The following is a 20,006-nucleotide window of genomic DNA, read 5'->3' as shown; positions in this document are numbered from 1 at the left end:
AGCCCAGGACATGTTTGGCTTTCTGGGCTGCAAGTGCACATTGCTGGATCTTTTCCAGCCTCTGATCCACCAGCACCCCCAAGTTCTTCTTGGCAGGGCTGCTCTTGTATTGGTACTGGGGGTTGCCCCAATCCAGGTGCAGCACCTTGCACTTGGTCTTGTTAAACTTCATGAGATTCCCATGTGCCCATTTCTTGAGCTTGTCCGGGTCCCTCTGGATGGATCCCATCCTTCAGATCTGTCAGCTGCATCACTCAGCTTGGTGTCTTCCACAAACTTGCTGAAGATGCACTCAATCCCTACTGTAATGTGACTTTAAAAAAATCTTTGTATTTTATACTAGTGATTAAACAAGTGTAGTGCTACTACTATACACCAGAAAAATATAAAGAATGGCAGTATGAGGATTACAGAAATAGCTGAGAGCTTGGGAAACTCAGGACACAGTCTCATACATCACTTTGGATTTCAGGCAAGTTATTTACCCTCTTTGTAAGTCAATGTTCAGCATGGAAACTGACAATAGTGATCCTTCTCTGCTCTAGAGGAATACTATACAATAAAAGCAGTCAAAAATTCCGAGGTCTCAGGATGGTATGGCAAACGCGGTACAGTCAGACTTCACTTATCTGTGGTTAGATTGTTCAGGCCATGGGTGAAAAGCCAGCATGGGTCTAACACGATATATTAGCTCAGGCACAGTGCCACATGAATGCAGTTATGCTCTTTCTAAGGCCAGCTCTGCCGTGGAAAGAGTACATCTGCTTTTGTGAGAACTTAGCTGGCTCCATCCCGAGGCAGCTCAGGTATTTCAGCACCAGAATTATTGGCGGAGGTCTGGGGGGAGGGAGCAAGAAGGAGGAGGTGAAACACCCAGCACAGACCGAGCCTCGATTCTGGATCCAGCTGGGTTTATTAGACCTGGATTTACACCAGCTGTACCAGATCCACGCTGCCTCCCAGCTTTTGCACCTGCTCCATAGAGCTCCAGGTCCTACGGGGCTCATTAGGTCAGGCACAACGGGGTGAGCAGCACAAGCAAAGAGTGTCCATACCTGTGGTGCTGGGACACAGGCTGTGAGGGAGGAGCAGAGAAATAAATGGCACTGTGGCGTCAGTGTAGTGGATGTTATGATGAATTAACAGACCTTCTTGTATCTAAAACTAAATTCACTTGGAAACTTTTGGCTTCCCCTTGTTTCAGCCTTCCTTATCTGTACTATTGGGATTCCCATTTTAGTAGTTTTATAATACTTTTGCCAAGTAGAGATGTGGCTAAAAACCAGTACAAATCACTTACTGAAGTCACACTAAAGACTTCTAGAGCCATCTTGCCAAGACAATGAATGTGGTGTTTCAAGGAATAGACTTTGAAACGTGTGAGATCAGACTTTAGCAGGCCACAAGAAAAAGAGGGGGGGGGGGGGAGGAGTGGGCGGAATAAATCAATCAAGGTCTTAAATCCAGGATTGAAAGACATAATTATCAAGAAGAAGAGAAAAAGGAAAGGGGGAAAAAAAAAAAAGAAAAAAAAAAAAAGAGCGAAAGAACAGGACGAGAAGAGAGGAGAACTAGGTTTTCCCAGGCTGTAAGAAGGGCAGAGAAAGAGAAAGGACGGGGAGAGGGAGAAGCCCGCCGAGGAAGAGCCTCCAGGCGAAAGCATCAGCGTCTGACGGGCCGGGCTGGCGTTAGGGCCCGGCGGAGGCGGGGGCGCGGGCCGGGGCGGGCGGCGCCAGGGCCGGGCGGCGGGAGGGCCGGGGCCGCGGCACCACCCACGTTCCGCGGCCCCGCGCATCCCCGCGGAGCCCGCACGGCCCCGCCGCCCGCGCCCCCGTCTCGCCGCATAAAAGGAGCGGGCGGAGGCGGGCGGCTGGGGGCCCGGCGCGGCCACCGCCTGCATGTGCCCGGGAGCCCCCGGCACCGAGCCCGCCTGGGGCTGCCCCGCGGCGCGGAGCCGCGCTCGGGAGCCGGCGGCGGGACGGGGCGGCCGCGGGGCCGCGCCGCGGGAGGTACGGGGGGACGGCTTCGCCCCGCCGTGCCGCGACCTGAGCGCGTGTGGGCGGGGAGCCCCGCGCCGGGATAAATAGCGCTGTCCCCCGGCTGACAGCCCGTCCCGGGGTGCGCGGGGGCCGGCGGCAGCGCTCGCCCGCCGCGCTGGGACAGGCTCGGGGCTCTCGGGGACTCCGCTCCGCGGCCCCGCTCTTGCCGCGACCCGCGTTGTGATTTTTCTCTATCTGTTTGTTTTTGGGGAGAGCCAGAGCAGGGGAGACCCCGGGTCCAAGCTTTTCACCTTTCTCTCCCTGCAGCACAGGGGAGATGCTGGAAGCGGCGGTGAGTTCGCAGCGCCGGAGAAGGGCGGCAAGAGGCGTGTAAACTCCTGCGGTCCCCAGCGGCAGCCGCTGCCCCGCGACCCTCCGCCGGCCCCTCCTCGCCCCGCACGCCGCCGGCCTCGCCGCCCCTCGCTGCCGCCGGAGGAGGCTGCCCACCCCAGCGGCCCAGGATGCAGTTTCGCCTCTTCTCCTTTGCCTTGATCATCCTGAACTGCATGGATTACGGCCACTGCCAGCCCGGCCGCTGGAGACGCAGCAAGAGAGGTGAGTGGCGCCGGCTGCTCGCCCGGGACGCCGGCGGGGAAGGGCTGCGGGAGCGCCCGCAGGGAAGGGCTGCTCTCCGGCAGGTGAGCCGCGCTCCGGCTCCGCGGGCACCGGGCCGGCACGTGCGGCGGCAGCGGGGGCGAGCCCGGGGCGCGGGGCCGCGCCGGCGTGGCGACCGCTCCGCGGGGCTGCTCGCCGCCGTCCTGCTGCGGAGGTCGAGCCGGGAGCAGGAGGAGCGGCGTGGACGTGAGCTCCGATGGGATGGGCCCGGCCGGAGCCCCGGGCTGCCGGAGATGAGAATGTCGAGCCCTAGGCGCACGGCCCCGGCCCCCACGGTCCTGCCCCGCGGGGCCGGTGGAGCCGGGGTCTCGCTGGGAGCTGCCCACCGCGGGAGGGGCCGGAGCGGCCAGGGGACGTCTCTGATGTCGCCGCCGCTCCTCGTCCAAGGGCTCACGGCTGCCGGGGGATCGCTGTTAGCCCGCGCAGTTAAGAGTCGCGTGTCCATGGGACGGACTTTGAAGCTGCTTTCCATGGACATTTCGGAGGCAGAGCGGCGGCTTCTCCCCTTCCCTGCTCCGGCATCGCCGTGCCGTTCCCGCGGGGCTGGCCGCCGGGAGAGCCGCGGCGGCGGAGCCTTGCCCAGCGCCCAGGGGATTTCTGTGCCGCCAACTTTCCTGAAAACGTGTAGATCTCTTTGAGGAAAAGACATAAACGGTGCGTTGGGGCTTCATCGGTTTCCCTAGACGCTGGCGTCGGGATGCCGGAGCTTGGGAGCTGGAGCGGTGCAATGTGCCAGTACAGCTCCCGTGTGGACGGAGAGGTTACTGCAGCCGGCTGGCAGCCTGGCCGAGGCTTCGGCTGTTCTTTCTTGTTTGTTTTGTGATTTTTTTTTTTTTTTTTTGATATGTAGGGTAGTTCACCTTATTATAAAGTGTTTTTATTATCCACTTACTCTGAATTGTTTTTCTATCCCTTTTCCTGTTATTTTCTCGGCCATGCATCCCCTTCACATTTCTAAGCTGAAAATCAGGTGGCTCTAGCTGCTGAGAAATCTGCAGTTCTGAAAGAATTGCACTTTTAGTGGTATTATTTGGAAGGGGGGGGGGGGGGGACTTTATCTCTCCAGTGTTAAGCTGCTACAAATAGTAATAAAACTGTGAGAAGAAAATAGTTTGCACTTTCATGCATATGTCACCTTCAGAATAGGTGCAAATAAAATTGTAAGGCAGTTTGGTTTTGATGGTTTTTCAACAGATGGTTTCCAGAGTTTAATTTATGTGTGTGTGGCTAAAACGATAGCAGTCCTTTAAAGTGACCAGACTATCTGTGCTAACAAAGGGTATACTGTGTCTTTAATTAAATGTGGAACTACTTAGAGTGCTGGCTAGACAGCGGAGGGTGATAGTGGTATTTCTGCTTTACAACAGAGCTTAAGGGCTGCATTGTGGGAGTACTGAAATGAATAGACATCTAACTCAAGTTGTGTGAATTGTCCTCCTACAAAAACTTAAGCTGGTTTTAATTGATCTCATGTTCACTGATTGATCCTAGAGCAATTGTTGTGCTTGTTGAACAGTTGGCTTTTCCAAAGGGGATTGATTTAAATTAGTTTTTAGTTTAATTATTGGATAAATACGATCAGTATTGACAGTTGACTTACTGGCACTGTTTTGTGCTATCACCTAAGGGTTTTGTTTTGGGCTTTGAAGAATGCAGTCTTTTTCAGTTAATAAGTCTAAAGAAGTAAGCATAGCCAGTTCTAAGCACGGAAAGCACAATCTAAGAACGTATTCAAATTATAATAGATATTTGCCATGACACATCCAGTCTGAAGTAATGCTTTCGTACAGGACCCAAAATTCCAATAATTTCACAATTTTTCCATATCCCATCTGCAAATAATCAGGCAGTCACTGTGGGGTACTGGCAGTTAAAATTTCTCTGGCATTCTGTTTTGTCTGTTACATGATCTCAGATGCTCCATAATATCGTTTTCTTAATGAAATACAATTTTTGGCATAGATTAAGTCTCCTGTGTAGTAGGAATCAATTGCATTCAGTCTGGAATTATGGGCAAATATCATGTGTAGCAGTTATTTTTTTTAAGCAGCTAAATATACAGTAAAAATGTATATGCCTTTACTGGCATTTGCATGGGTTTGTTGCTGATGTAGAATACTCTAGTAAAGAAGACTTAAGTAAATTTGGGGAGATGTTCCCAGAATTCCTCATTCACCATCTGCTTGCAACCCTTTCCCAAATCAAGGCTTGCAACATTGCAGTAGAATTGCAGAATAATAAAATAGGATTTAGAAAGTGGTCCTTACCTTGCATTGATTTGTGTTTTGTTAGTCAATGTCACTTTGCTAAATTTTTTTTTGATAAATATGTAATAATCAACAGGCTCTACTTATTCCACTGCTGCTCTTAGTTACTTTTCAACTCGTTAAAATATTGCTTTGCATAGTTGCTCAGAACAGAATCTTACTTTCCTTAAAACACCCCACCAAATTGTCCCTCTGGAAATCACTGCCCTGAGCAGGTAATTATGGCCTTTTTGCCTTTCCTGCAGAAGATCCTTGAAAACCTATTTAAGGGTTACCTAGCTTAAAGCTCAGTGGTGTAATATCACAGCTGTCTTAGCCTAATCTTTCCTTTTCTTATTGGATTGTATAACTTGATTTTTTTTTGTTTCTCTTGTAAGCCTTCTTCAATGAAAATTCATATCTCTTTTTCAGATTTCTCTTTAGCAGTCAGTATAGGATGGGCAGCTTCATCTCTTAGCATTTCATTGAATAGTGCAGGGTACATGAAAAACCTGTGATTTTTCCCTTTGGGACCTAGTGAAATCAACTCTTCCAAAGAGTACCAGAAGTCAAAATGGGGGTACACAGAAATGAAGACTCTCAAGCTGGCTTACTGGGAGGCATGATATATTCTCTAAAAGTTTTGACAGAAGAGAATATCGGGGTCGTTATAAAACCCCATCAAGAAACAGATGCTAAGAAATTCCCCAAGGCAAAAAAAGTCAATGTGATAGCAGTGCCTGCATTGATGGGAAGACTCAAGAGTCTACAGAGAATCTCTCTACAGTTGGCAATACCAACATTGGAGTAATAAAAAATGTGAATGGGACACATTCACAAAGTTAAACCAGAAGTTTTTTATATCCAAGAACTCAAAAACTGTGGCTGTAAAATACTGTCTTTCCATTTAGCTCCTATTCATGGAGTGTAAAGAGGGCTAATGTGAATACTTATCTCCTAGATGCTTACTCTGTGTTAGAGGCACATAAAGGTGGAATACCTGTGACAACGAATGAATAATGAGTGACAGTGGTGATGGCAAAATATCCACAAGTGGAAACAGGAGTAATACCCAGGGCAGAAAATTCCCCAAGAGTTCCTCAGACCTCAGTATAGCTTTCTGCACAGTATTTATTGAAGAATATGCATGTGTGGAGGGGCACAGTCACCGGGTTCAAAATTACATCAATTAAATTTTTATCTTCTTAATGCAAGATGGGAATCTTGACCACAAACCTGTTATTATTATAGGAAGCTGGTGCATGGATTTTCAACTAGAAGGAAAACCTGCTTGGATATTGGGGATTGTGATTTAGCATTCCTAACAAGGTACTTACCTGGGATAATCTTGGAACCTGTCTCAGTTGGATTGTGTGGTCAGGCTTTGGGAAAGATAGATGATCTGAGTACTAGGGAAAAATAAACTATGTTGGAAATACTTGACTGAAACAAATACCACATCTACTTTTACAAGGAGTGTACTAGCTCCTAAAGAGTAATTTATCTCAAAAAAAGTCATACTGCATGGTTTATAATTGTATAGCATTATCTAAATATTCTAGCTATTATTAGGTATTCTATCTTCCTCTCTTTGAGGTTGAAATATGTTTTATGTTTGAAGGACAGTTAACTTTTTATCTGTGGCTTAAGACTTAAAATCCTATGTGGAGGCTGTACTTTGAGATACTTTCTTTCCTCAGGTGTGACATTAAGCAGTTGTAACAGAACCTGTAAAAGAACTGAAATGTGCTAACACAAATAATTTTCCAAGCACTCATGATCAGGAGAAATGCTTTGGCACATAGCTGCTGTTCCTCAGACCTGTATTTAGGATCGTTACTAATCATTCTTTATACATGTCATTGCTGCAGCAGTTAGCATATCCTAACGCTGTAACCATTGGAAAGTTAAAACTTTTAAACCTTTGGCTATTTACACTTATTATTGGGTACATCTGAGGAAATTTCTTAAACTGTCAGAAATCAAAATTTCTGTGGGAATGAGTGAATTCTGAACTAGCTAATGATAGTGTTACTGAGGATAAGCAATGCTCAAACAGATTGTGATGATTTGCAGAAGAATGCTCAAAACACCAAGCACAGGATTCACCATCAAAAGAGACATTTAAGTTTAGGTGTTTGATTCAGCCTCCCAAAGCTGGTTTGCAGTGCTGCCTATAATATTTAAAAATGTGCTTTCTGGGCTTGGTATGTACGTGGCTTTCTTTAGCAACCAGAGGCTGGGCAGGATACCTTGGGGCAGGTCCAATGCATTTGGCACCTCTGGGTGTCCCAAGACCTGTTGTTGGGGAAGGCAGAAATGGGGAGCATGTTCTGGCACAGCATTGGTGTGTGTATGCTTTTCCTTGGGATATCCATCCCTTTAGGTTCCATTGTAGGTCCCTTGGAGTTAGGGTGCTGGGCTAGATGGGTGTGCTGGGTCGGACTTTGAAGTCTGTGTACATGTTTTTGTGTTAAAACCTGCTGTAAGATTTACACTGTGATGAAAAGCTTAGATTTGTATGCTTGACAAAGTTGTCTTAACTGTATATTTTCCCCCTTTGGAGGAGGGTGGGGATGCACATTTTCTAAGGCTTGGCTGAAGACTCTCACTAAAGCAGCTCAACATGTGTGACAGATGCAGAAAGTGAGTTTTTACGCTAGTATAGGGACATTATGATGGTAACAACAATAATGAAGTTTCTCAATTCAATGTGTCATTTACAATATATAGGTCAGTATAATTATTATGTTAGCATGGTGTTGTTTATATAAGCTGCCTTTGAAAATACAAAATGATTTAAAAGGTACAAAGTGGAACAGGTGCTTGCTATCAAAATTCAAAGAATAAAGAAATAAACAATCGGCTGTTTCTTTGAGTTTTTTGCTTTCTCTTGCTCTTTCTGCCAAGACTGACTATCCCATGGAGGTCTGCATTTCATTTCTGATCATCTAGTTATTTTTTAATACCAAAAGCTTGGTACTCTAGCTAACTAGAGGGACTATCTAGTCAAACCTGCAGATCATCACAGGTTGAAAATATTGTCCAGCTTACTGTACCTCCAACTTGAAAGCTTATAGCTCATCATAACATCCTTTCCAAAAATGCATCCTTGATTTTGAATTCTGGGGTGAGATGCACATGACCTCAGGTAACCATCTGGAACATTTTCTTTTATAGTTGATGTAGTGCTAATTGGTGCAGTCCATCAAACTGTTGGTACAATTTAACTCATCTGATGGTGGGTGCCTGCCTTTGATCAGATAAAGCATACTAAATAATACAAAATAAATAAGTTTACTTGATTACCTCAATCTGTAATTGAAGTGTAGTTCAGCTATACATGTCTTCAGTGTCAGCCCCTGAATGGAACTGAGATCAGCCCCCAATGAGAGAGGATCCACAACATATATTAAAATTAAATGTTGGCGCAGCTCTTAACAGATGCAGTCCCTGACAGTTCTAATCTTTCCTTTATTAGTGATTGATTTACTTTCAGTTATTTTTAAAATAAAGTCAATTCTTCAAGCATGCCCTTTCTTTTCACCTCAAAGTTTTGTTCAGTCACAGTTGGAGAACCTTCTGTATTTGTCTAGGCTCCAAGTATTTGCTAATCCCTTTCTTAGTGAAAAGCATGACTTCATATGTGTTGGCTGTTGATAATGCACAAATGTAACAGCTTGATCCTTTCATCATGGACTGCTTTAGACACTAAAATTATGTGCAGCCATGGTTTGTGTACTCATTGTATTTGTAGTATGTGTTTAGCCGATGTCATGCTTTTGTGTCAGTGTGGTGCTGCAAAATAATTTTGTGCAAGATGAGTAAATCTCACTTTTTGGGACAGTAGCGATGGGTTTAAACCTATTCCCAAGTAATTTTTGGTGTAGAGAATGGAATAGGCTTTGTATCACTTTTTGATACTTGGATTCTAGCTAATACATCTTGGGAGGCGAGGTGTCGAAGCGTCACTTGGATCTTGCTTGTGAGCACCATAAGGCCGATGCTGAGCTCTCTTTCCTGCCTACACAATGGCTTTGGCCAGGCAGCTCCATCCACAAAGATCACTTACTGATCAGACATTACACTTGCTGAGCTTTGCATATCTGTGGGCAGTAAGGTCACTTGTAAGTCTGACTTGAATTCTAGTTGTGTCACTTTATTCTCTTGATATTTGGCTCCTGTCCATTTTCGCTAATACTTTTCAGAACTCTGAGGAGAAGTGAAGTTGAAAGGGGTCAGGGTGGCGCTCTCTGCAGCGTGTACCCCAAAAAGGCAGATGTTGATGCAACACTGTCAAGCATGGGAGAGGTAAGAGTGAAAGCATAAGTTTTCCAGCACTCTAATGTCACCTTGCTGATGAAGTTTCTGCATTGGAAGGGCTGGGTGGGATGGAGGAAGCGCAAGAAATTGGTATTTATACATAATACTACTTCAAAATAATTGGTGTGAAACCCATGTTATGAGTATGGAATGGAAATGACAAGTGTAAATCCTGTGAAATGATGGAATATAATGATATTTTTCCTCTGTATATCTTCCTCTGAGCCTAAAAGGATTTGAGACTTTAGTTGTATGTCTTTATTTTGGGATTTCTATGTCTTAGCACTTTAATTTCAAACAGCTACATGCATCTCTGACCTTTGTCTGTCAAACTGTGGTTCGTGGAGGAGCTGCTAGCATCTTCTGAATGTGTAGAGATCACACAGTCTCATCCTTCTGATTATACCTAAATACCCTTGAATGAAGCACTCCAGTGAACTTATATAGCTCTGCTTTAATCTTATTCTATTTTGATACAAGTGCTTGTTAATTACATTCAAATTTAAGCTTAAAATTTATTTTTAGGGGCTGACATGCAAAAGATTGGCAGTTAAATTTTCTGAAATTTCCTCTTGTTTGTGGACTTGAATGTGTAAACTGTGAAATGCAAAAGGATATAAAAAAGGAATAGAACCATAGAGTGGGGAAGAAATTAATTTTTATGGGAAAGCAGAGAAGCAGTTAGTATGAGGTAACTTGATTATGTGATCAATGGTGGTTTTTAAGATCCCATCTGCTAAGATCTGGTGAGAAGTACAAAAAACCTTCACGTTCTTTGTTTCTATAATTAATCTGTAATGTATTTATTTTTGAAATACAGATTTGGTAGAGCCAAGCACTTGATATATTTCTAAGATTTTGTCCTTTTATGAGGAAATGTTTTCTCCTTTCCTTCCTTTTCTTGTTGATTTTATGGGATGGTCATAAGACTGTAACTAGGGAAGTGTAAATAATTACAGGTTACGCACAAAATATTTAGAAGAGGTGTGCAGTCCTGTAATTTTGTTTCAAACATCACTGCCCAGCATACTTTCAGTACAATTGTGTGTTATTTGATGAGGATAAGGGTAAATCTCATGTATAGTTTACATAGATCCAAGATATCATGCAAGTACTTCTACTGTGATTTTCTGTTTGTAAAAATATTTTTTCTTGCTAGGATTAAAATCTAAAAATAATCAAAAGAATATGGTTTAGGGACTCAGTCTCAAATTTACCTTACAGAAACTTTTGTCTGTATTTTTGTGAGAACTGAAAGGATTTTCTCCATCTTGATGAAAATCAGGCCGAAAAATGTAGTGAGATGGAGGAAGGGACATGGAAGATAACTAATGTTTGTGATGTTGGCTTTTAGGTTGGTGGTTTTTTTTAATCACTGGACAGTTGCATGAGCACTAACTCCGAAGTAGACCATGTGCAGCAATGAGGACAATGTTTGTGCCTTTTTATCTTGGAAGATACTTGTACTGCTTTTACACTGCAAAGGGACAAGTGTATTTGTGTCAGAGAATTGCAGTGCTGCCGTAAAATACAAACTTCCTGATCCAAGCACATTATTTTCTTTTTTGAGTTGAAATGCTGGCTGAAATATGTTGCACACACACATATATACTGTGCAGTAATGAATGGTCTTTTCTGCCGTATGGTTGCCACCTTTGGAATACCAAAAAACCCCAAACTAGCCACATCAGACAAATGGCTGTTGTGCATGCACAGATTAATCTGCACGTGTATAGCAGTGCTGACAACACCCATCACGTCCATACTCAAACTTTATGGGCAAGATGGAAACAACTGAAACAGAAATTGTGCTTAGTAAAGATAGGTGTTATTGATTTGCTCTTCTTTCTGGAATTACTCAAAAATTTTGGTAGATACCATATGTTTTTATTATAAACCTTCCAACTTACACAATGCTTCTACTGCCAAGCATGTGGCTGTGGCTCTTTTAAATGGGCACTAAAGTTCCATCATCTTTTGCTTTATCTGTATTGAGATGGTACTTGAGGGTCCCAGCTGAGGTGAGGCCCCGTAGAGCTGGCCCTGATGAGAGGACAGCCTCTGAACTAAGGCCACTGGAGTAGAAATCAGAAATCTGTCCTGGATTCCCTTCCTATAGCAGACATGTTCTTTGGCCTTTCATGCGAACTAGTTCAGACCTGGTTTACATCTCAGTTTACATAGTGCACACTATATAATTAATTAATCACTAATAATGTGATGGGAATGGGTTTGGTTTTGACTTGGCAAGAGTAACTGAAACTTGGCACAATCACTGTGATGCACATGAGGTGCATTAGGTTGTGTTCACAGCACAACACAGCAGCTGCTGGTTTTAGTTTGCTTAAAGCTTTTAGCATTTACTGTGAAATGCTTACAACTAGTCTCTGACCTGAGATGCTTCAGTCTTGCAAGAAACCTAAATCCAAAGAGCATTTCACAGAGGGTCTGCTTATTTCTGTCCACATCAGGTCACATGTTTTACTTTCACCAGGAGCATTTTCAGGAGGTGGTTTTACCTCTAAATTTGGTTTCCTATCTTTTCCAAAGTGGTCAGCGTTCTCTCCCCTACTTTGTTGAGTGCAAAGAAAGCTGACACTCTGAAGGACAGCTCTGAGAAGTACCTTTTGGAGTAGGGTGGTTGTGTGCCTATGCTGTTGTGATCTTCTCCTGTGGCAGCAGGACAGTTCTTCAACTTAAGTTCTTTGCCTGGGTCATGCAAAATATGCCTGGTCTTCATGTATCTGTCTTGGTCTTTTTAAAGTTGTTCAGCAACTATTGATTGCACATGGATATATGATCATTATTATACATTATATGTGAGGTTTTACCTGACATAGTTCAGTGTTGGGAATTCTGCCTCCCTGGTAAGAGAGGGTACCTTCAGGATGTCAGAGGGATTGCTTTCACTCTTAGTCTTTCTACCTGTAAGACTTGTGGTTCATATATGTATACATTAAATGCAAATGGTAACAGAAAATAAATTCCTCTTTTCTGTAAATGTTAAGCAGCTTTCCAGTGTGAAATGTTAATATTATGGCAGTAGGGTTGTAAATAATGTCAGCATCTAATTGAAGTGATGCTTCTAGACAGGTGCTTTGGCTTCCAACTCTATTTCTTACAGCACTATTGCAATATGCTGGAATGCAGCATCTTTGCTGATGCTGAGATGACACTGGGTCATGGTTTCTCTTTTTAGCTATAATGGAACTGCAGAGTTACAAGTAGTTATCATAGTTCTTTTATTAGTCACAGAGTTTGCTGAATTTTTTCTGTGGCCTTTAAAGTTGTTTTGGAATTCAGTTTTAGGAAATGCGTATGGCTGTACTTAGGAATTAAAATGAGAGAAATCTTCAATATTTTTTGAAGTCTTTAAAGTAACTTTTTTTTTTTCTGTAAAGCTTACTTTGACTTCACATTACTCTGTTTTGTTTTTTTTTGTGGTTGGTTTTGTTTTTTTAATATAGACTCTTATAGAAGTAGAAAACTATGACCTTCTTTGATGTACAATGTGTGGTGTGAAACTGAGAAGCAAATCTGCAAAATTTTATATTTAGGTGAAAAGGACTTGTAGACCACCTAGTCTAGTGCTGTACAGATGTGGAGTAGAAAAAATATATATACTCCTTTTGAAGGATTCAGGTAAACAAAACTGACACATGGAGAGGAAGAAGAAGCATAGAATAACCTTTTTATTAGTGGACAAAGTTGGGTGTTTGGTCTGTAGTTTTGATTCTCAAATACATCCATATTCACTGGGTTATGTAGCCCCTCTGTGCTGAGGGCATGTACTTGCACAAAAAAGTATTTCCTCCATTTCAGATTAGTGTTCAACCTCATCTGTATCTCTTTGAGCAAGAAAGACCATTTTTATTATCATTCTGCACTCACACTGTACATGCTCCACCCCTCTCTTTTGCATGCTCTCTGCAACCCAAGACAGAGATTTGTGTTGAGTCAAAGAAAATCTATTTTTGCTCAACTTTGAGTACAAGAGGATGACACTATCTGTTCTTCTGCTAAAAATGTTATTTGCATCTTGTGCCAGCAGTATTCTGGAAAATACCCCCAATCCAGGGGATATCAACAAGCTGGAGAAATCAGAAGAAACCTCACGAAGTTCAACAAGAAGTGCAAAGCCCTGCAGCTGGGAAAGAACAACCCCACACATCACTCTAAGCTGAGGGACAATCAGCAGGAAAGCAGCTTGGCAGAAAGGGCCCTGGGGGGCATGGTGGCTGCTCTGCTGGACGTGAGCCAGTGATGTTCCTGCGCTGCAAGGAAGGCTCATGGTGTTCTGGATTGCCAGCACAGGTGATCATTCCCCTTTGGTCAGCCATGGTGAAGCACAGCTGAATGCTGTGTCCTGCTCTGGGCTCCTTGGTACTAGAGAGAGTTTAACAAAGGACCACAAAGATGATTAAGGGACTGGAGCATCTCTCCTGTGAGGAAAGGTTGAGAGAGCTGGGACTGTTCAGCCCAGAGAAAATGCAAAGGGGTTCACATCAGTGTACCTGAAAGGGAGGGTGCAATTAGGTCAGGGCCAGGCTCTTGCCTGGTGCTCAGTGACAGAACAAGAAGCAATGAGCACAAACTGAAACACAGGAGGTACCCTCTGAACATCAGGAAAGACTTTTTTACAGTGCAGGTGACTGAGGACTGGCATGTGTTGTCCAGAGAAGTTGTGGAGTCTCTGTCCTTGGAGGTACTCAAAAGTCATCCACATGTGCTCCTGGGCAGCTGCATTTGTTTGGCCCTACTTGAACAGGATAATTGGACTAAATTCCTTTCACCTCCAGAAGTTCCTTCCAACTTCAGCCATTCTGTGAAAGATGGTTTGGAAATGTATTGGGTACCTGGATTGAGCCTGCTTTTTTCTTTCTAGGAATAGCCAGCTGTGGAGAGGAAACAGACATTCCATTCCCTTTAGGAATCCTTAGGATAAGTTACAGATTTGTGAGTGGTTGCAATCCCCTTAATGCTGTTGGAGTACTAAAATCAACCCAGAGAAGCTTTTTTTTTCCTGGTATTTAGTAGTAGCACAGGTTATCATACAAACAAGATTTTGGTCATGCTTATTTTGCATCCCATTAGTTCTTTGCTCCCTTATTTTTCTTCTTTCAAGTATTTACAGATACCAAAGAATGCACTGTGAATGTAATAATTAAGATACTAGACCTAACACTGGTCTCCCTCATTTTCTTGTAAATCTGGGGGAGGTGTCAATCTTGCTCTGGGACATTGTTGTCAATTTGTTGATGCTGTATTTGACAACTCTTTAATTACCTTAACTCTTTCATCAGACTCCAGGAAAAAAGTCTTGGTGCTTTCAACTTTTATTTCAGTTATTGTAATTAGCAGTGGCATCAATATGTAGGGGTTTATTTCAGCTTTGGAAGAGGGCTTTTTTCTAATAGCTTTTCAAGCAGGCGCTAAGTGAAGCTACTGCATATTGAGCCTGATGTAACATGAGGCTCATTGGGTAAAATAACATTAGTCTGTGCAACTTAAACACACTCTGGAAGGCTTAAGGAGGAGAGGAAGGAAAATATTTGAAGAGATCAACTGGATGTGGTCGAATACATGTAATGTCACCTGAGAAGGATTAGAATTTGCCCAAGCTTGACCTGAATGAAGACCTCCATTTAGGGCTTGTGTTCCAACCAGATCAACTGCAGTAGTTTTTCTGTGCACAGCTCTCTACCAGCAGTCATAGACTGAAAGAGTCCAGTGATTTACTTGGCTTCTGTGTCTCAGCTGCAAGTAAGTTTGAAAAAAAAAAGTCATCTCAGTTTAACATTCCTTCTCCTTATTAGCTGCAGCTGGCTTTTTCTAATTACTAAAGTCAACATTTTTTTCATCTGCATTCTGTTGCTTTTATCTTTGCTGGGAGCTCAGTGTATACACTCTAGCTGATAAGGAGCTACACGTGTAGTTCACATACATAGATGTGAACAGCTTAAAAAAAATCATGCACTGACACTTCAAAATCCAACAGAAGACCCAGTGGAGTAGTAAATAGCAATGATACTTCATCCACCATGGTACTTGCTTTCTGATTGTGTGGTGTTAGCAAACCCAGTGACCTTATTCTGAATAACATGATTACTGTTATTGTGTCTTTGAAAATCCTGTGTTCTTCTGTTTCATGGTAGTGTTTTAGAGTGCTCAGGATGCTTTCCCATGCACCTCTCTGAAGTGGTGGGTGTCTCTTATAGGTGTGGAAATGGAGTCCTGGGGTTACAAAATGAAGTAAAAGAGAATGACAATTGGGGATGCATAGTACCTCTGAATAAACAAGTCATAAGTAATATTCTCTTTTTACTCAAGTCTGCTACAGAATTGGGGTAGAGGTTGAAGAAAATTAAATGACTGATTGTGCCAACATCATGCAATTAGACAGATATTCACCATAGCAGGCCTCTATAGCCAATTCTGCTAAATCTGAGGTTTAACTATTGAATGGTAAAGTAGGTAACACTTTCATGTAGCAATAATTATTTTTTTTATTAAGATTATGAGTTTTTTTTAAAGAGAAATTACTTGACCTCATGCCTCTAGATATAGACTTGAGTATCACAGACTGGGAATACTCTTAATTGGGAAATGAATTTGCCTTTACCAACAAGAGGTTTCTGATACCTTTCTCTAAAGCATTGACTGCTGCTGGAGTGAGCAGTGCTTTTGCTCAGTATAAAAACTTCTATGTAGAATTTTTGTTGCAAAGTTTCTTTTTCTACATGAAATGGTAATTGAATCTATATTTTTGGGTTTCACAGCATAGCATGTGCCATTCTGGGCTTAATCTTAAAAATACCTTAAGTTACAGTTAAGTTTGGTGGATACATAATGAGAAAAAGCACACAATGAAATGCAGTGCTGTGGAGGAATAGCATGTCTCTCAAGAGACTTATATTGCAATGATTTAATGTCAGAACTATTTAGAGTTAACCTTCTTTTGCATTTACATCTCCTACTACTAAATTATGAAATTGTAACTAAGATTTAACGTTTTGTTTAGCCACAAACATAGCTATCACTTCTTGTTTCTTGTTTTTGTCATTCATTCTTAGTTTGTAACAGAAACACTGTCCTTGCAGTAATCATGTAGAGATCCCCATGATATTGTCTTGTGTGGAATAATTTTTTGTTGTTGTTTATTTATTTTTAGCTAAGAAGAAATCTGATTAGTTGAATGCTCTTGATAATATTCAAGTACGTCCTAGAGCTTTGCATTTGCTGTTTGATGTTCCATTTTACGGCTTTACTTAAATGCTCTGCAGGGATTGTGGTTTAGTGGTGAGAGTATGAAATTTGAATCCAAGGTGCCTGGTTCTCTTACCAACAGAGCTGGTCAGTATGTTTAAAACCAGATTCTTCTACTCCACCACCCCATAACAGATTTTTGCATGTGTCTACAAGACTTTTTTTTTCTCTCTGCTTTTCTTAAATAAGTATTGAGCAGCTTAAGCAGGCACAGCAAGTCTGTCTTTCCCTTCTGTGCCTCAGTACCTCTGGTGTAGTAGTAGTGTTTTATCACAGTGCAGTTTAAATTATATCAGTGATCTGCATGGCTAACAGGTTCTAGAGTGTTAATCTCTAGGCATTTACATAGTTATTCTGAAGGATAATAAGCACATAAATAAGTTTCCTGCTTCCAAGTTTATTGACTGAGCACACACCAGCGTGTAGAGTGTTGCATTCATGACAATGATTTAGGAGCTTTAGAAAGTGCTGGCTCTATCTGATGTGAAGTTTTTTGTGCTGTCATGTCTATCAGAACTGAGATAGCAAAATCTGTTTGACTCTACATCAGTGCTCTGCAGTGTGCAGGAACTACTACTGCCTGTTTGCATTACTAGGTAAGTGTCTGAAAGTATTTAAATAGGGTTTTATCCTGACATTTAAACTTTCAGATACAAAGGCTGGAGTTCTTCAACTGCAGGTAGGTATTTCCAATAGTCTGACTTAATTGTTATATGAAGAATTTATGTATTCACAAAAACCTCCACAAATTATGTTTTATTTCCCTCCAAACTGAGGTAACTGTGTTATTAGATACCTCAGAACTGTAAAATTAAGATGTCTCCAAGAGGCCTACAGTTAGAGTTACTAAGCTGAATGCCTTACTAAATTTACCTTATCTGAAAGTGGAAACATAGCTTTAAAAATTTAAGGTATTCTCAAAATTAAGAAATGTGTATTTCTTGTATTAAGACTATAAGAAAAGGAAAGACAATTTTTGTCTTTGCCTCCTCAGTAAAGGATAGCTTCCGCTATCTTTTCTTTCATTCTCCAGTCTCTCATTATTCACATTGCAAACATAATCTGTGTGATTTCAGCCAAGTAGCTTTTAGTTTTTTAGAAACTTATGATTTGTCTGTTTTTAAGACTGTATTTTCATTTCCATGGAATTATATAAAAAAAAAAATAAATCCATAGGCCCTTGCCAAATACTAATTCCTATTTGTGTTTGAAATGTACTGAATGGTAAGCAGTCAGAGTACACAGGTATATTTAATACATTTTTATTTTCTTTATGAGGGAATTCTCACTTGAATTTAAAAAGCCCTGTAGTCATTAAGTGTCATTTTTCAGGATGACACCCAGCCTTCTCTTATTTAAGTGGATCTGAAATACAGAAGCCAGTACATTTAATTTCATTTTTAATAGTATTCCTGCAAGATGTGGAGATAACTGTATGTATCTGAAAAGCAAATATGCTCCATCTGTTCTAGTTCAAGATTTCTAAGTCTGGTCCATCATCTTTGAAGTCTCAGACTCTGATGCCTGGGGTTGACAACAGGGAGGATGACAGAAGTTTTGGTGGATGTTTTGAATGTGGCATGTACAAGCAGGATGTAAAGCTCAGTGGTATTGGATTGAATTAAAGTGATGTCCTGCAGCCAAGTGTAGGTTTGTGTAGTGTGGAAACATTTAGTTTGGGTTATCTTTTTAATATGTCTTTTTCTAAATCACATACTTAGATATTTTCAGAGTTCTGTTTTTTCAATCTAGTGTTTCTTCACTATGTGTAAAGACACCTATTCTGTTCTTCTATCTTCCGTTTTCTAATTAAATTGTTTTGCTGCTCCTCTTCTCAGCCATGTCCAGCTGTGACAGCATAAATAGCATTTATTCTTCTTTCACTGTTTGTCCAAGTGTCTATAAATGCTTTAGTTTGCCTGAAAATCCAGCATTTTCTCAGAGCATATAGCTGAAAATTCCATATTTATTTGAAATAGCACCTTCTTGTCTCCCAACATCCAAAAAACCTGTCTTTATTAAAAGTGTTTTCATTGGCTCATTTTTAAATCTAGTAATTTGAGTTTTATAGAGAGTTCTATGAATTACGGTTTCACAATGGTTATGTTCAGTTTTGCTTAATATTTAGAGCAGAAGAACTGCAGAGATAAGGAACTCTCTCAGGTGCACAGAAGATATATTTTCATTTCCTGATTCTCAGCATATGTGACCTTGGTGAAGTTGTTTGGAAAATGTCCTGTGTCCACCTTTCTTCTTCTGGAAGATGGGACATTTACTCCTTGCATGGTCTTGTAGCAGATCTACAAGGGTGAAGATTCTGCACATCTAAGAAATAAATTAAATTCTTTTGTCTAGTATTTTGGTTTTAGTTGCATTTTGCTGCATGCTTTTTTTTGTTCTCATGTTTATAACTTGGAAGACCTGTTCCTTAGCATTATATATTTTCTTCTTTTAGTACCTTTATCTGGAATGTTCTTTGGAAGCTTTCTTCCTAGAAGCAACAGAAAGGTCAGAATCTCATGCTTGGACTTTAGTATTTCAGTTTGCTTCAACTGTTCTGTAAGTTCCTTCGGGCAAAGACACAGGGAGAATTCTGGCCCTGTGAGAAGAATTGCTCATCTTATGCTGACCTGGGTCGAATGATAATATCACTATTGATTTAGAAGTGTCAGATGAAATGTAACAGTTGGATATATTTGTGAGAAGCTTTGCTTATCCAGTGCTTTTCTTGGGTTCTGGTAGGACTGTTCTCCTTCGCTTATTTTCCCAGTAGTTTCCACATCTTACGTAGATTATAATGAAGCCTTAGGTGCCTTAGATGTAGCTGAAGTGAGCTGGAAAACAGGCTATTTCCAGTAGAGAGCCAAGCTTGTTACTAATGCTCAATAAAAATAAGAGAATGGGATTTCCTTCAAGTTTCTGAATTTTATTTACTCAGCTTAGTCTTAGCATGTAAAATCTTATGGGCATGAATGAGATTAAGTAACACATGCTCTAGTTAGCATTGTTTCAGACTTGGCAATAAAGAAACTTTGCTCTTTTCAGCCTCTCAGTAGATAAATGCTTCATATTTTATTAGAGCAATTTGGCTCCTGACATGAACTGTAAGCCTGTTAAGCCTGTAATATAGTGATTAAAATTGGAAAAATACAGGATGCAAATATGTTCTTCATTATGCACTTTAATGCCAACCAGATATGTAGTGTGCAGTCTAGAACATGATAGTTGGAGTGTACTAAACAACTAGCAAATTGTTGACAAGGCTCATCTGCTATTGGTTTGTGTTGGGGTTAGGAGCAAAAGACCTTAAGAAATTTCAACTGTCTGACATTATATGTTGATGCCTGTTGCATCTGGCAGGACACAGCTTAAACAGGCTGGGCCAGTACCTTTATTACCTTCAGCTCAGTATTCTTCATTGAAGCAAGAAACAGGGTGAACTAAGGAATATATGAAGGATTCATCAGTAAATTTTACAGAAGAAAAAGACTGCTCAGTTATGAGAGTGGCTACTTTT

The 20,006-nt window shown here is 41.6% G+C and overlaps 1 protein-coding gene across 1 annotated transcript in view; it reads left to right on the top strand.

Moving 5' to 3' along the window:
- Positions 1-1,809: 1,809 nt before the first annotated feature.
- The window catches only part of RSPO2 (R-spondin 2), a 106,265-nt gene continuing 88,068 nt past the window's right edge, over positions 1,810-20,006 (top strand). Inside the window, exons 1-2 of the mRNA XM_058832050.1 lie at positions 1,810-2,009; positions 2,307-2,594. Of these exons, the coding sequence (XP_058688033.1) occupies positions 2,501-2,594 (94 nt within the window). The 5' untranslated portion in view covers positions 1,810-2,009; positions 2,307-2,500. The remainder of the gene's footprint in view (positions 2,010-2,306; positions 2,595-20,006) is intronic.

Source organism: Poecile atricapillus, chromosome 2 (genome assembly GCF_030490865.1).
Source record: "Poecile atricapillus isolate bPoeAtr1 chromosome 2, bPoeAtr1.hap1, whole genome shotgun sequence".
NCBI lineage: Eukaryota > Metazoa > Chordata > Aves > Passeriformes > Paridae > Poecile > Poecile atricapillus.
Note: the sequence above shows the minus strand (reverse complement) of the source record. Positions and strands in the feature narration are given on the sequence as shown.